Genomic DNA, 14170 nt, shown 5'->3' on the forward strand with positions numbered 1-14170 from the left:
CGGGTCACATCTTGATGGCTTGTGCTTTGAGTCAGATGGCCTTTCTGTAGCCAAAGTCACATGCTCCTCTCCATTCCCCGCGGAAGCATGCTTTCAGCCTCCTCTGATTGCTAATCCATTCTCTTCTCCTTTTCCAGACCTTTTATAAAGTCTTTATTTCCGGAAAATCTGCAAGCTGACAAGAAAGGGCGCCCAACTACTGCCGGAAGCAAAATAAAGGTTTGTTCTATTCGGGGAAGTTTATAGATTCCTATAAAAGGCAGGGTTTTCTAGGGGTCGTGAACGGCACCCCTGAGCCAGGATGAGGTCAGTGCGATTAATGGGCTGCTTACAGATGCCCAGAAGTAGTGTCGCTGCCTGAGCAGAGGTTGCAGGATGTGAGCTGAGTTTGACTTGGCTGCGCTGAAACCCCGAATGGATATTAAGTACCTCAGAGCTTAACAGTCAGCAGATGATAATCAGCTACTTTCTAAGAGGAAACGGCCTTAAACTGAACCTGAAAGAATTCACATTAAACTATCAGAGAAATTTTATGATTCAGAGCCACATTATGAAGTTTGATGACCATTTTCCAGACCAGACCCCAAAACTTAACCAATTATGGAACTTTTTGTACTTGAAATTCTGCTGGGTTTAATAGGGGCAATTCGTCCACCTCCCTGGATCTTGAGGACTCCTTCTTTCTGAGAATTACAGGCACATCTGGCCCTGTGGTATCTCCAAGTCAGAAGGAATTCTTTGTGTGTGTGTGTGTGTGTGTGTGTGTGTGTGTGTGTGTGTGTGTGTGTTTAATTGATTTTTAGTGAAAGAGGAAGGGAGAGGGAGAGAGGGAGAAACATCTGTGTGAGAGTAAAACATCAATCAGCTGCCTCCTGCACACCCCCTGTAGGGGCAAGAACCCATAACCCCGGGCATGTACCCTAACCAGGAATTAAACCCATAACCTTTGGATGCACAGGTCATCACCCAACCAACTGAGCCACTCGGGCAGGATCAGAGGGAATTGTTATTGTGTTTCTTGGGAGCCCCTTGTTATCTGAGCCAATGTGTGGCAAATTTAAAGGTTGTGTCAAACTTAATCACTTAATCATGTGATTCTTCGAGAAATATTTACTAAACTGTTTTTTAAAAATCATATCAGTTGTTAGAAATAAGGTGAGCCCCAAAACAAGGGGTCCTGGTAGGACACAAAACATACTCGGGAGCCAGGCAGCAAGGCAAATATCTTTCCTCCTGCAGGAGGGTGGGCAGCACACAGGGCCTGGCAACACTGAGCAGGCGGTCTGCTCGGGGCTTTATTCCTGATGTGAGCCATCTGTCCCTCGCTCTTGATTGGTCAGAGCTTAGGCTCACATTCTCACTTGATTGACTAATTTAAAGGAAAAAGGGAGGCGTTGACCTTTGCCATTTCAAAATGGCAGTTGCCTAAACTCCCTTCTTTAGCAGAAAAGATTACTTGTTTATTCTCACATCAGTTAAAAACATTTTTTTAAAAATCATACCAGTGCCCTTGCTGGTTTGGCTCAGTGGATAGAGCATCGGCCTGTGGACTGAAGGGTCCCAGGTTCAATTCCGATCAAGGGCACATGCCTGGGTTGCGGGCTGGGTCCCTAGTGGGGGGGGCATCCAGGAGGCAGCCGATCAATAACTCTCATCATTGATGTTTCTCTCTCTCTCTCTCCCCCTCTCCCTTCCTCTCTGAAAGCAATAAAAATATTTTTTAAAAAAATAAAAATAAAAAATCATCCTAGTGAAGGCCACCCCAATTTTATAAGTGATGGGATCACAACAGCAGGGCTCTGGGGTTCCATCGCTGTGCTCACATCACAGCTTTGGCTTTTATTTGCTGTGTGAGCGCAGGAAGTTACCTAGACTCCCACTGCCTCTGTTGCCTTATCTGTAAGATGCAGATCTTAGTACTTATCTCATGGGGTACTTAAATTCAATAATCCATGTAGGGTATTTAGCACACTGCCTGAAACAAAGGAACCCATTGCCCATGGGAAGATTCCAGTCAAGGGTACAGTCCTCTGGGATTAGGGGCAATCCTGTTCAAAGAACTGGAGAAATTGAAATCTCTGGATTGAGTTCCCTGGAGCAGAGCATTGAGGGCAGAGATCGGATGCAATTCCCCAGAGGCCCCAGATATTAATGTCTCATGAAGCCTCTGACTCATGCCTTCACTTCAAGGATAAGGATTAGCTCTGGGCTGGAAAATCCAGTCACAAGACTATCACATTCAGATCCAAGGGGCCCGGATCATCAAGGTTGCAGTGACTCACTTTCAAGCGATCTGGATTCTCAGTGGGGCTTATTTCCTACAAAAAGGAGGGTGGGGTTAAGGGCCTTTTTTTCTTCTTGGAAGACTTGATTCCTCTTCCTTCATGTTCTTGTCTAGTTGAATGCTCAAAATTGCCACCTTCTGGCTGCACTCACAATGTTCAGGATGTCAAGGCTTGCTTGGTATTGTCTGGGGTGGTCATCCTGAAGTCAGTGAGCTTATCTAGGGGGAACTTACTGCGCATATTCTCACCCCCGTGGCACCCTCCTGGGTGGACTATGGGACCTATGTCTGTCTGATGCTCTGCCTCCACGTTCTCCCTGTTTTCTACATCCCCTCTGAGACAGCATGGCTCTATTTCTTATACCTTCCATATCCACCATATTCTGCTGCTGTTAACTATTGTCTTAATGATATCTCTGAGATTTAAGCATTTAAAGGGATCCTGAGTTCCTTGGAAGAAAAATTAAATTTAAGGTAGTTTCAGTGTTGGGCATTTTGTTGTATTCTAATTCTTTAAAATTTAAAACTGATCTATAGGATTTAATTAACAGAATATGTGTTTGGTGAGCACTCCCATTATCTTGTTTATAAGTAAGAGTATTCTATATTTAATAACACGACGCCGAGGCTTCACTAAATTCTACCTCGTGGCTGGAAGTGACCAACTTTGAAATGAGAGCCAAAGATGGATGCCATAGGGAAATGGACTCGAGCTCAGAGCTGCAGAGTGGCCTGGACCGCAGCTGCATCTAAGTGACACTTGGCCTCTAAAGGCGCCGATGTGACCGTCGCAAGCACCATGCGGTGATTGGACTGGTTGACTTTTACCACCTATTCCAAACTTTCGATTAAGATATCAGTCTTCAAGTGCAGCCTACTTAGTGTATAGATGGGGAAACTGAGGCCCAGAGAAACTTAGGGACCTGTCCTGTAGCTTGCAACTCCCAAAGCAAGGACCCCAACTCAGGCTTGCTAATCATCTGTGCTGAGGGTTCACAAGGAGCTTTTGCCCTAAGCCTTTTCTCACTGCTCTGCCTGCAGATTTTGACTCGAGCTTCTATTGGGCAAGTGCCTTTGGTAGTTCATGGACTCATGGACTCTTCTTGCCTGGAGTCAGGGTCAATCCAGTTCCTGCTTCCCCCTAACCACTTCAGGGGCATCTGAGGTTGACTCACAGCTAGATTCAGGATCATTGCAATGGTTAAGATAAGATGCATTCCTGTTTGCTAAAATGGGGTATCCCCCAGCCTAAAGGCTCTGTCTAATCCTGGCTAATTCCTTTCACATCTCACTGAATTCCCCCATATCTTCCTCAGGGAGGCAGGGTCACATTGTGGTTAAGAATCAGGCTTGGTAGCTCACAGACTCGGATTCAAGCCTCAACTCTGCTGCTTACTAATTGTGTCATTTGAAGCAATACTTTATTTAAGGCCCCACTTTCGCGTCTAAAAAATGGGAATAATAATAATAGAGGCTGCCTCTTAGAATGGTGAGGCATGAATGAGAAAATCCATGTGTCTAGCCCATGATGCATATTCAGTATTGTTCTCCATTGCTATTTTGAGCTAGAGAGAACTATGTCAGGTGGCACAGAAACTTAGTCACACTTGCCCCTGTGTTTTCTTACGCTACAGTGAAAAGAAGATATCGGCCATTAAATGCTTAGGACTAAAGAGTCTGCCAAGCTATTTTTGGAAATTAAAAAGTTTTAATTAAGTAAAATTTTTTTAAAAAAATCAAAATTAAAGAGTTTGGGGACTTAAAAAAAGAAAGCTTTGCTATAAGCAGTCCCTCCCCAGCTTCAACTTATATGTTGCAAAGATCATCAGCTCTGTTCTCAAGTACTATCTATGTCAACAAAGATCAGAGGCCGTTCATCTTTTCCTCGTAGGGCTTGACTTTGGTCATGTGACCTCTGCAGCTTTGCCCTTGACTCCCAGCACTGCACAGACCGCTGTATTCCGCACATCTAAACAGAGAGCCTGGTTCAGCAGCAAACATCTTGCTTTGAATACACCCAAGAGCATTTCTCAAGGGTTTCAGATTTCCCGGACCCACGAAAACAGAAAAGCCCTCATCGAGAGAGGGTGGTGTCCTGCAGGCACATCCCTTCTGCTGACTTTGTCATGGTTTTCTGGCTCCGGAGATCCCTTTTCTCTAGTTCCCTTCAGAGGTTTTCTCTCTTCACACTGAGTTGCCTGGAGGGGGAATTTGCATGCCTGCCCCGTCCTGGGACCCACAGGGCGCGCTCAGCTGGTGGTGTGGATGCTGATGTGGGCTCTGCTCCTGTGTCTGCAAACTACAGTCATGATACTTATGACTTGAAATACTTTACCAGCAATTTCAGCTTTATGTGGCTTCTTCTGCTTAAACCCAGTTCCACTGGGTACCCCCATGCGAGGGCGGTGAGAGACGCCTTCGTGTTGACCCTCTGAGCTTTGTGAAGGTGGAAGTTACCTCGCAGACTGAAAGGGCGCAGAGGCTGCAGGGTTGTAGAAGGACGTGCTGAGGAAGCAGTGAGTGGAACAGCATATAAAAGGTTTCTAAATTCCGGGATTTTGTGGATCTCACACCGTTCACTATGAATTTCCATCACCTTACTAGGTGATGCTTTATTGGTTGTGTTGCCAGAAAAGAACGTACAGGGGGGTTTTGATGATTAATCCTTGCAAATAACTTGCCTCTCCACCCCTCCCCCCAAAAAATTGAAGACAGTGTACTATACTTGTAAAATTAACTTAATTTGTTAATAACTGGCATGCTTCCTTGTTTCTCATTTTTAAAATTGTATGTGAAGATTTTTGTGTTTGGTTGGTTGGTTTTATTAACTGTACTAAAAAGGCCTAGTTGCTTTCAAAATTCTAATTTCAAACCCATTTGAGAGTTAAAATCATCGTAAAAGTCAGTAGAGCTTTAAGAACATGTGGTGGACCTGAGTTAAGCCTAATGAACAGATTGTCATGAAGATTAATTTCTAGCTATATATTTCCACACTCCAGTTTCACGGGCCTCCTTTGAAAGCTGGTCTGCTTCAGAGAAAGTCCCATGTTTCTAACTGATGTTATTCTTCCTTCCTAGAAACAAGCCAATGACCTTGTGAGCACCCTGATGAAATGTACACCTCACTACATCCGCTGCATAAAACCAAACGAAACCAAGAAGCCCAAGGACTGGGAGGAAAGCAGGTATGTGAAGGCGGTGGACGCAGAGGGCCCAGCCAGCTTCCGGGGCCCTGGCACATTCCCTCTTGTCCTCCGCCAAAGGCAGAGCCGTTTAAACTACCGTCAGATGTGTTTCATGTCCTGTGTCTTTAACTTTTCAGGACAAAGACTATATATATATATTGTTCCCCTCCTTGCCCTTTCCTAAAATGTTAGCAGTGCCTTTCGGTTCAGAATTAGCCATTTATAATGTTTATCTTGGCTAGTGTGGGGGCAGATGGAAAAAAAAAAAAAAACCACCCTTCATACCGCAGAGTCAGGATGGTTTTAAAATTAGCCTGAGGCACTGTGTAGACATTCCTAGTAGCTCAGCTCCTCATCGGCACCCACAGGATGTGGCCTAGAATGCTTAGCTCGGGGTTGAAAGTGAAGGTCCAAACAGCTGGTTAAAAAGCCACCCCTCGTTTACTGTGGCTCATGAGGATGCTGGGGACACGCTCCAGCTCCTGTCATTCCCCCCGACTGTGCTGATGGGCAGAGTGACCCTGGGAGGGACCACGCCCGAAGGAGACGAGTGGAGCACAAGGTTGTGGTGAGCCCAGTCCTGCCTGACTTCTGAGAAAGCTACTCACTCACCGGCCCACAACTGGCATTTGGGGGCGTGGCCTATGCGGGCTGGAATCGGGGTGTCGAGTAGGAAAATAACCAGAGAATAGTTTTTGCATCCACCTGGGGGACCCAGGCACACAGTCCCAAGAGGCCTGACCCCATGTCCATAGGAACATGGGAGGCAGAACTGGGGAGAGACCTTGTGAGTGGCTTGGACTGCAGAGGACCCCACCATTGTCCTCAGATAATCATGTCCCTGGTCTAGGGCATACCTTTTTCTTTACTCTCTTGGAAAAAAAGTAGATAGACTCTTAGGTATCGAGTGACTTAAAGTTAAACGTGAACAGGAAGACCAGGATGAAAAGTCACAGCTGCTAATTACCTCCTCTGAGAGAGGGGTGTAGGTCCATTTCCCACCCTGCCAGCAAGATCCTTTCTAGCCCACAGCAGACAGATAGCACTTAATCCTTTGTGTACGTTACGTGCCATTGAGTCCGCTCTGACTCCTGGTGACCCTGTGAGTGAGGGGTGCCCACAGTGTCCTGTCCTCGACAGCCCTGCTCAGCTCTGGGAGACTCAGGACTGGCTTCCTTTATGGAGTCCAAGAATGTGCATTTTTAGGGAGCTCCCCGGTGATGCTGGTGATGATGGGCCGGCATCATACTTGGAGGACAGCTGGTCTGGAGCCAAGGACTGGACTGGGGTTTTGAAGACCTGTGTCCTGGTGCTGGCCTGCCGCCTAAGTGAGACACTTCATCTCAGTCCACAGTTTCTTCCTCTGTAAACTAAGGGTCGATCAGAATGGGATCTCCTGTGGTCTGACAGGTGAACGCTCCCAGGTCTGTTCCCCGTGTCCGCCTGCCTGCCTCTGTCTGTCCCTGTGTCACTCCTGTGCTCCCCGTCATGTTCACCCGCATACACACCACACTCATGCGCATGTACACACGGTGGAAGTGTGGTGTCATAGGCAACCTCAGAAATAAATTATGCAAGTCGAGAGGTAAGACTAAAGGGTGCTTTAGTCCACCCATCCCCCCACTTCAGATTTCATCCGGCTTCCCTTCTCCAGCCCTTCCCAACAAACATAATCTTAAACAAACAGAATCATAATCTCAGTCACCCTGCAAATGCAATACCTCCCCAGCACACCACCCCCTACCCCACACGTAGCAGTCGTAGAGCTTTAAGACCCTCTGCTGAAAGTCCCTCTAATACAGAGATTTTGCAATAGCTACTGGTGGGAGGTTCCCCAACCCTGATGCTACTGTCTCGTGAAATCCAAACCGATTCACTGGAATATCAGAAAATGGAGAAGTTAGGACAGTGGTATATTTACTCAATAAATCCTCATAGAACTTCCTCATGCTGGGTTTTTTAAATCACACCCCGTATTCGACTTGCCGCAAAGAACTTCATGACATACATTCATGTCAACTGGTTTTAAGGACTCTGAAGTATTTGTTGGTCAGGTGCTGATTGATATTTTCACTAGGACTGCGTCCTGGGGTTCCCCCATCCCGGGTCAGGTTTAGCGTGTGACGGATGGTTTCACTTCATCCGTGAATGGGGCGTGCAGGGGCGCAGGAAAGGGCAGTGTGTGGAGATGACATGGTCAGTCGAAGCCCTTGATGCACAGGATTACTCATTCCACAAGTGTATGGGGTGTGGTTTATTTTTCTTCTCCTGTTGCAAATGTGTTTTTGTTTGGCTCTTGCAAAGTTGCCTGCCCTGGATTCTGAATTGCTGCCCTAGCAGGGTTCTCAGGCCTTGACCTACTTGTGTTAATGGCCAAAGACATTCAGGAAGGGGACTGCCCTACCTCCCTGAGGGAGGAGCTAGCACAACGAAGGGACAAGTGGGCATTGGCAACCGGGCTTGTGTTTACTGGGGAGGCGACAGCATCCCAGGATATGCAAAAATGAAGTCGGATGCTTTGATTACATGAAATCTTAAGCATTACAAAATTTCCTAAACTGATTGTATTAGAGAAAATTTCTATGAGAAATTTCCTGGTGATGGAAGTTAAAATGAAGGAAACCATGTTTTAACATGATGACATTTTAAACCTTACAAAATTTGCTGAACTGCTTGTTCTGTTAGAGAAAATGTCTCTGAGAAATTTCCTGGTGATGGAAGTTATAAGGAAGGAAACCATGTTTAACTTGCAGTGATCCAGGTTTCTACTTGAATCAATGGGCGATGCATTCCCTGCCTCAGAAGCTTGGGGTGATGCCAATATGTTTTTTTAAGATTTTTTTTTTTTAATATGTGTTTATTGATTTCAGAAAGAGGAAGGGAGAAACATGGATTGGCTGCCTCCTGCACGCCCCCTACTGGGGATCGAGCCTGCAACCTGGGCATGTGCCCTGACTGGGAATCGAACTGGCCTGGGCGCATGGGTCAACACCCAACCACTGAGCCAGACCAGCCGGGCATGACACCCATATTTATGAAAAGTACTTAAAATGAGCAACTGTCTCTCACCGGCAGCCTCTGTGTGTTTTACTCGGTGCAGGAAAGGCCAGGGGTGACTTTCAGATTCGGAGCATGGGAAAAAGGAAAATTACTTTCCTGAATCAGATTCCTTCCCCTTAAGCAGATACGTGTCACCAATCAAATGTGGATATTAACTCTTTATATGAAGGGATTTTTAAAGTTAATTATTTCTTAAAGGGGCTGACATTCCTGGATGCTGATTCAAGTAAGACATGAGACATTTGAAACATCCCTCACTGTGTGGCTCATCCTTCCCAGAGCAACCAAGGCTCCACCCTCTTCCAGCTTAATTTCCCCACCTCCTCTCTCCCCACTCCAGGACCCAGGTCTTTCCATCTTTGTGCCTTTGTTTTCACTGCCTTTCCCTCCCCTGCCTGATAAATTCAGCTCAGCCTTCCAGGCCCCGGCACATGTCACCACTTCTGAGAATCCACTCGCTATGAAAACTTCATTTCTTTCTCCATTCTCCTGTCCTGGTTTACGTGTGGTAGCTGGGACTCCATTTACATAACAACAGCTTTTTTGGCTCATGCCAGGAGCTGGCTGCGTGCTCATGGAATGTACCCAATAGGAAGCAAGAACCAACATCACTATTCCCATCTTACAGAAGTGGAAACTGAGGCACAGAGGACTCGCACCGTGGCAGGGGTGTACCTGGCTCTTGACCACTGTGTCATCTGTGAGGTCTCCAGCAGGAACCATCGCTGGCGCCTTGCATAGCATGGTGCATAGTGGCACATGCCAGTAGTGGGTGCGAGGCCGTGTTGGACATGGTGGGTTTCATGAGAGCCTTGCTCGGGAGACAGCTGTGGGGAACCGATGTCAAGTCGCAAGGAGCATGCTGCTCGCTGCCCTGTCTGCACAGCAGATCGTGAGGGGCCCATTCCCTTCATCTCAGTGCAGTGGTCCCCACATGTACTAAATGGGGGAAATGGGGAGTTGCCTCCATGCCACAGCAGAATTCTGTCATTCATCTCAAAAGAAAGAGGAAATTTACTTTTTAGTCCTCATTTTCACATTTCGACGTGTCTGTATTAAACCAGTCTGCACACTCTTCAGCAAAGGCCCTATTTGTCTCCCCAGAGGGGCCCATCAGAAGCTAGTGTCCAGGATCTTCCCTCGGCTTCCAGGACACTTTGCTCTTTGGGGTGGGAGGGGTCACAGTTCCCATGCTCCTGCACCACCCAGACACCGGGCCACTGAAGCAGACGCCAGGTGCAGACACGGGCACGGGGCCTCTCTCTGGTGTGGAGACCCCTGTGTCAGAGCATCCACCTAGTACTGCCCTGCACCCGTTTCCCAAAATACACTGCCAGGGCTTCACTACTACAAAACGGAGCTAAAAGTATAATTTATATACTTTTTAGAACATTTTTAACTTAGACATTTGAAATTAATAGTTTTATATGCCCTATCTGGCCTCATATTTAAAAAACCTAGAAGGGTAATCTCACTACCTGTAGAGTCACTATCAAGGTTGATAAAGACAGCTCTAGCGTCATTTAATTCAAGTTCTTTCCTTTCGTCTTTTGAAAAACAGATATTTTGTTCACAATCTGTGTGATAGGTATATGGCTTTTTGCCTTACTGTCTTTTAAAATAGATAGGTAATATCTCTTCTGTAATTCATAACAAAATATTTTTAAATTAATATTCTATAGCCTGAGGGTCAGCTCAGACTTGAACACTGTAAGCTGTCGTCTTTTTAGTATGTTTCCCTGCATCTGAGATGTGGGGGTGATGGGGCTGGTGGGTAGGAGAGTGAGTGAAAGAATTATTCAGTGATGCCCTGCCACCACTGTCTCCTTTATAGGGTAAAGCACCAAGTAGAATACCTGGGTCTGAAAGAAAACATCCGAGTGAGAAGAGCTGGTTATGCCTATCGGCGCATCTTCAAAAAATTCCTGCAAAGGTAATGAACTGTGACTTTGTTTTAAATAGGTTTATTGAGATATAATTCACATATCGTGCAACTCACCCACTTAAAGTATACAGTTCACTGGCTTTTACTATAGAGAGTTGTGCCTTCGTCACCACAATTACCTTTAGAACATCTTCATCGCCCCAAAAAGAAGTCCCAGTTCCCTAGTCGTCAACCCCCAATTAGGAGACACTGCTTTCTGTCCCTGTAGATTTGCCTGTTCTGGGCACTGCATGTAAATAGAGTCATACAGCATGTGTCCTTTGTGTCTGGCGTCTTTCAGTTAGCGTAATGTGGGTTTTCTGTTTTGTTTTGTTTTTAAATATATATATTTTTTTATTTCAGAGAGGAAGGGAGAGGGAGAGAGAGATAGAAACATCAATGATGAGGGAGAATCCGCCTGCAACCTGGGCATGTGCCCAGACCTGGAATCAAACCGTGACCTCCTGGTTCACAGGTCGATGCTCAACCACTGAGCCACACTGGCTGAGTGAAAGACATTTTCTAATTCAAACTTCATGTACCAAAGGGTATCAGGCTGCAGTAGAGCTTAGTTGTGTTTGAAATCCAGTACATCTAACAAAGTAACTTTCCCTTCGAGGCTGTTGTTTCCTGTGCCGTGAGGTTGGGAAGGCTGCCCTACCGGTCATCTGTGCAGGTCATTGGTGTGGGAGGTCAGGAGAGGCTTAGCTAAAAGGTAGATCATTTCATACAATAAAGCCTCATTGGCTCTGTTGTTTCACATTCAAGTGTTTGATAATTTTGGTGGAGGATTAGCCTAGGAATAAATTCATCCTCATGTCTCTATAAATTAAAGGGGCCACTCCACCTATTGTGTGAGCAGAGCTGTATGAAAGGAAGTGTGTAGGAAGCTGAGAAAATAAATTTGTAGAGCTCTTGCATTGTTATAGCAGCATCCCTTTGCTGACAAACAGCTGAGATGTTGATTATGAAAGACTTTTTAACCAGATCGGTAACACTAGCTTTGGCCGAAGTTTCTCAGCCTCAGCTATGGACATTTGGGCTGGAGGAGTCTTTGTTGTGAAGCCATCCTGTGCATTGTAGGATGTTTAGCAACCTTCATGGCCTCTACCCACTAGATGCCAGTAGTGTACCCACCCTCCCCCCTCCTCCCCTCCCCCTCCCCCCGAGTTGTAACAACCAAAAATATATCCAGACAATTACCTAATGTTCCAGTGGGGGGTGGGGGGCAGAGCCAGTTAAGAACCATAGCTTATATAATCATTTACATTTTTGCAAAACTGCATTTTTACAAAATACCCTTTTCCAATTAAGAGAAAACAAATGCAGAAAATAGTGAATGAAAAGTGTTTCCTCCATCTTTCCCTAATTCAGAAAAGCCTGCCACAATAATTCCAAAACATTTATAATTTTATTCCCCAATATTTTTCCTGTACTTAAAAACTCTCTGATCCTTGCAAATTCTCTCTGATTGGCATTACTGTTGAAAAATGATCAAATATTTTAAGCATCTAACCTTGATTTTTTTTTTTTTGAGAAACCAATTCTGAAAGACCTCCTTTCTTCCATAATATTTAAAAACAAACAAGCCAGCGAACCTGACTTCCATAAGCAATGCTGTGAGCTCGCAGCACTGGGACCAGCAGGAAATCCACGCTGTCCTCACAGGAATGCCTGGGGTGCCCTGAGCAGGCTGTGGTACTGTTTGCAGCAGCTCCTGAAGCGAGCTGAGACATGACCTCCTTGGTTATAATATCCCGCCCTCTCTCAGGGCCATGCTGGCTTCATGAACCCAGAGTAGACACAGAGTAGACATTGAGATGATTCTATCCTAGGTGCCTCCCTTCTTAGCTCTTCTGCTGTGGGCTTTTCCAATAGAAGAGACAAATGGACAGCCTTGTCTTGTGAAAAGCAGGCTTCATACTTCATGTGATTTGAGAAGACTAGGAGGATGATAAATTTTGGGAGGAAATTTATTTTTCAATAAAAAGTACATTCTTAGTCTCCCACTCAAAAAAGAAGGCCGTATATGTCAATGGGCAGACAGTTTTCCATTCGATGTGTGAGTCTTGGGATCCTGGTCATAACAGAGTCTGCCAGTGACTGTCTCAACATGTGATCCTCTGTGAACCATCTCCTACCGTCACTCTCTCCATGGCTGAGAGAAAAGGCTTTGTGTATAGAGTTATTTTCTAGGTGTCCACAGAAAGGCTGCCCACTGAGAAACAGAAAGCAACTGAAGGGAAAGAATGTGTTAATACCCAGCACAACTATCCACATGTGCATGCATGATACACTCTCCTGGGAAGGAAGCCCACAGGTCTAAACAGGCCAGTGGTTCAGACACCACCTACAGCTTAAAAAAGAGGAAACGGGAGCATTTGAGGTCTTGCTCCCCGGCATATGTCGTCAGTTTGGCTCAAATAAACTCTTATACAATTTCTCCAAAAAATCAATAGGAAACAGGGGCTTTTTGTGTGTGTTCATTATCTTGCTGGGGAAGAAAATTCTTTATATTTATCAAATATAGCCCACTTGACTGAGAATTGGAGGCTAGTAATGCCTTAATTTTCCCACCACTGGGCCATGTGCTCTGGAAATAAATCCTTCACTGTTTTAAGCAGTAGAGGGAAGATTCCTGTTTACCACTTGTTTAATACAACTCTCGTGCCTTTAGAAAGTGTCAAAAAGCTATAATACTATCAACAATAAAAAATATATTTAAAAAACAAAATAAAAGCCTGCCAGTGTGGCTCAGTGGTTGAGCATCAACTTAGGAACCAGGAGGTCACGGTTCATGGTTTGATTCCTAGTCAAGGCACATGCCCAGGTTGTGAGTTTGATCCCCAGTGTGGGGTGTGCAGGAGACAGCGAATCAATGATTCTCTCTCATCGTTGATGTTTCTATCTCTCTCTCCCTCTCCCTTCCTCTCTGAAATCAATAAAAACATATTTTTTTAAAAAAAACTGTGAGAAATGGCAGGCACTTTGAGTCTCAGTTTGGGAAAGTATTTATAAATCCTTAGAAAACACTTTGGAAGAAATAAGCCTACATGTGGATTCTGAGTCTTAGGAAGAAAAATGTGGTAGAAATGTAAGAGACCTGCAAAATTTATCTTATAGCACCACATCCATACTACCCGTGACCTTGACCCAGCCCCTCGGAGTGTGGGTTTGGAAAAAGGATGCTTATGAGCAGCGGCATTCCATGTCATGGGCAAGAGAGAAGAAAGAAGAGAAGCTCAGGAAAGCGTGAAGTGTAGAGAGCCTCCCGCTGGCTGCCAGGATTGTTGTGTCCTTGGGGAGCCAGAAACTCTCTTAACCCCAAGTGCCAGCGGCTAGAGGTCCCTGGGGTCGGGGCTGCGTTTCCTCTGGGGAGGAAACACTGGGCTGGTCATCTGAGAGAGAACAGGGAGCCTGCCCATCTCTAAGGGCAGGAAGAGAATTCCAGGCAGATAGGACAGCTGGTGCAAAGGCCTCGAAATGAAATGTTGGCATATTTGAGTCTTAAACTGGAAATACTTGATAGGAGGAGTATAAGCCGTTATGCTCATCTCTCCCAATGTTATCACAGGCACCAATTCGGCAGTGCATGCACCACTGCCATGTACACCTGTTCCCATGGTGTATCCTGGAATAAACAAGTGAGCTGGGTGTACTTACTTAGTAAGAACAATTGTACCAGAATTGCATGCCCTGGTCTCTCCAGTGAAAGAA

General features: G+C 45.6%; 1 protein-coding gene across 2 annotated transcripts in view; it reads left to right on the top strand.

Moving 5' to 3' along the window:
- The window catches only part of MYO1E (myosin IE), a 93314-nt gene that overhangs the window by 47677 nt on the left and 31467 nt on the right, over nucleotides 1–14170 (top strand). For both annotated transcript variants that reach the window (XM_023747932.1, XM_006107192.3), the window contains 3 exons: nucleotides 138–219; nucleotides 5363–5469; nucleotides 10364–10462. In XM_023747932.1, coding sequence (XP_023603700.1) covers nucleotides 138–219; nucleotides 5363–5469; nucleotides 10364–10462 — 288 coding nt within the window. The remainder of the gene's footprint in view (nucleotides 1–137; nucleotides 220–5362; nucleotides 5470–10363; nucleotides 10463–14170) is intronic.

This window comes from Myotis lucifugus, unplaced genomic scaffold (assembly GCF_000147115.1).
Source record: "Myotis lucifugus unplaced genomic scaffold, Myoluc2.0 scaffold_1062, whole genome shotgun sequence".
Lineage (NCBI taxonomy): Eukaryota > Metazoa > Chordata > Mammalia > Chiroptera > Vespertilionidae > Myotis > Myotis lucifugus.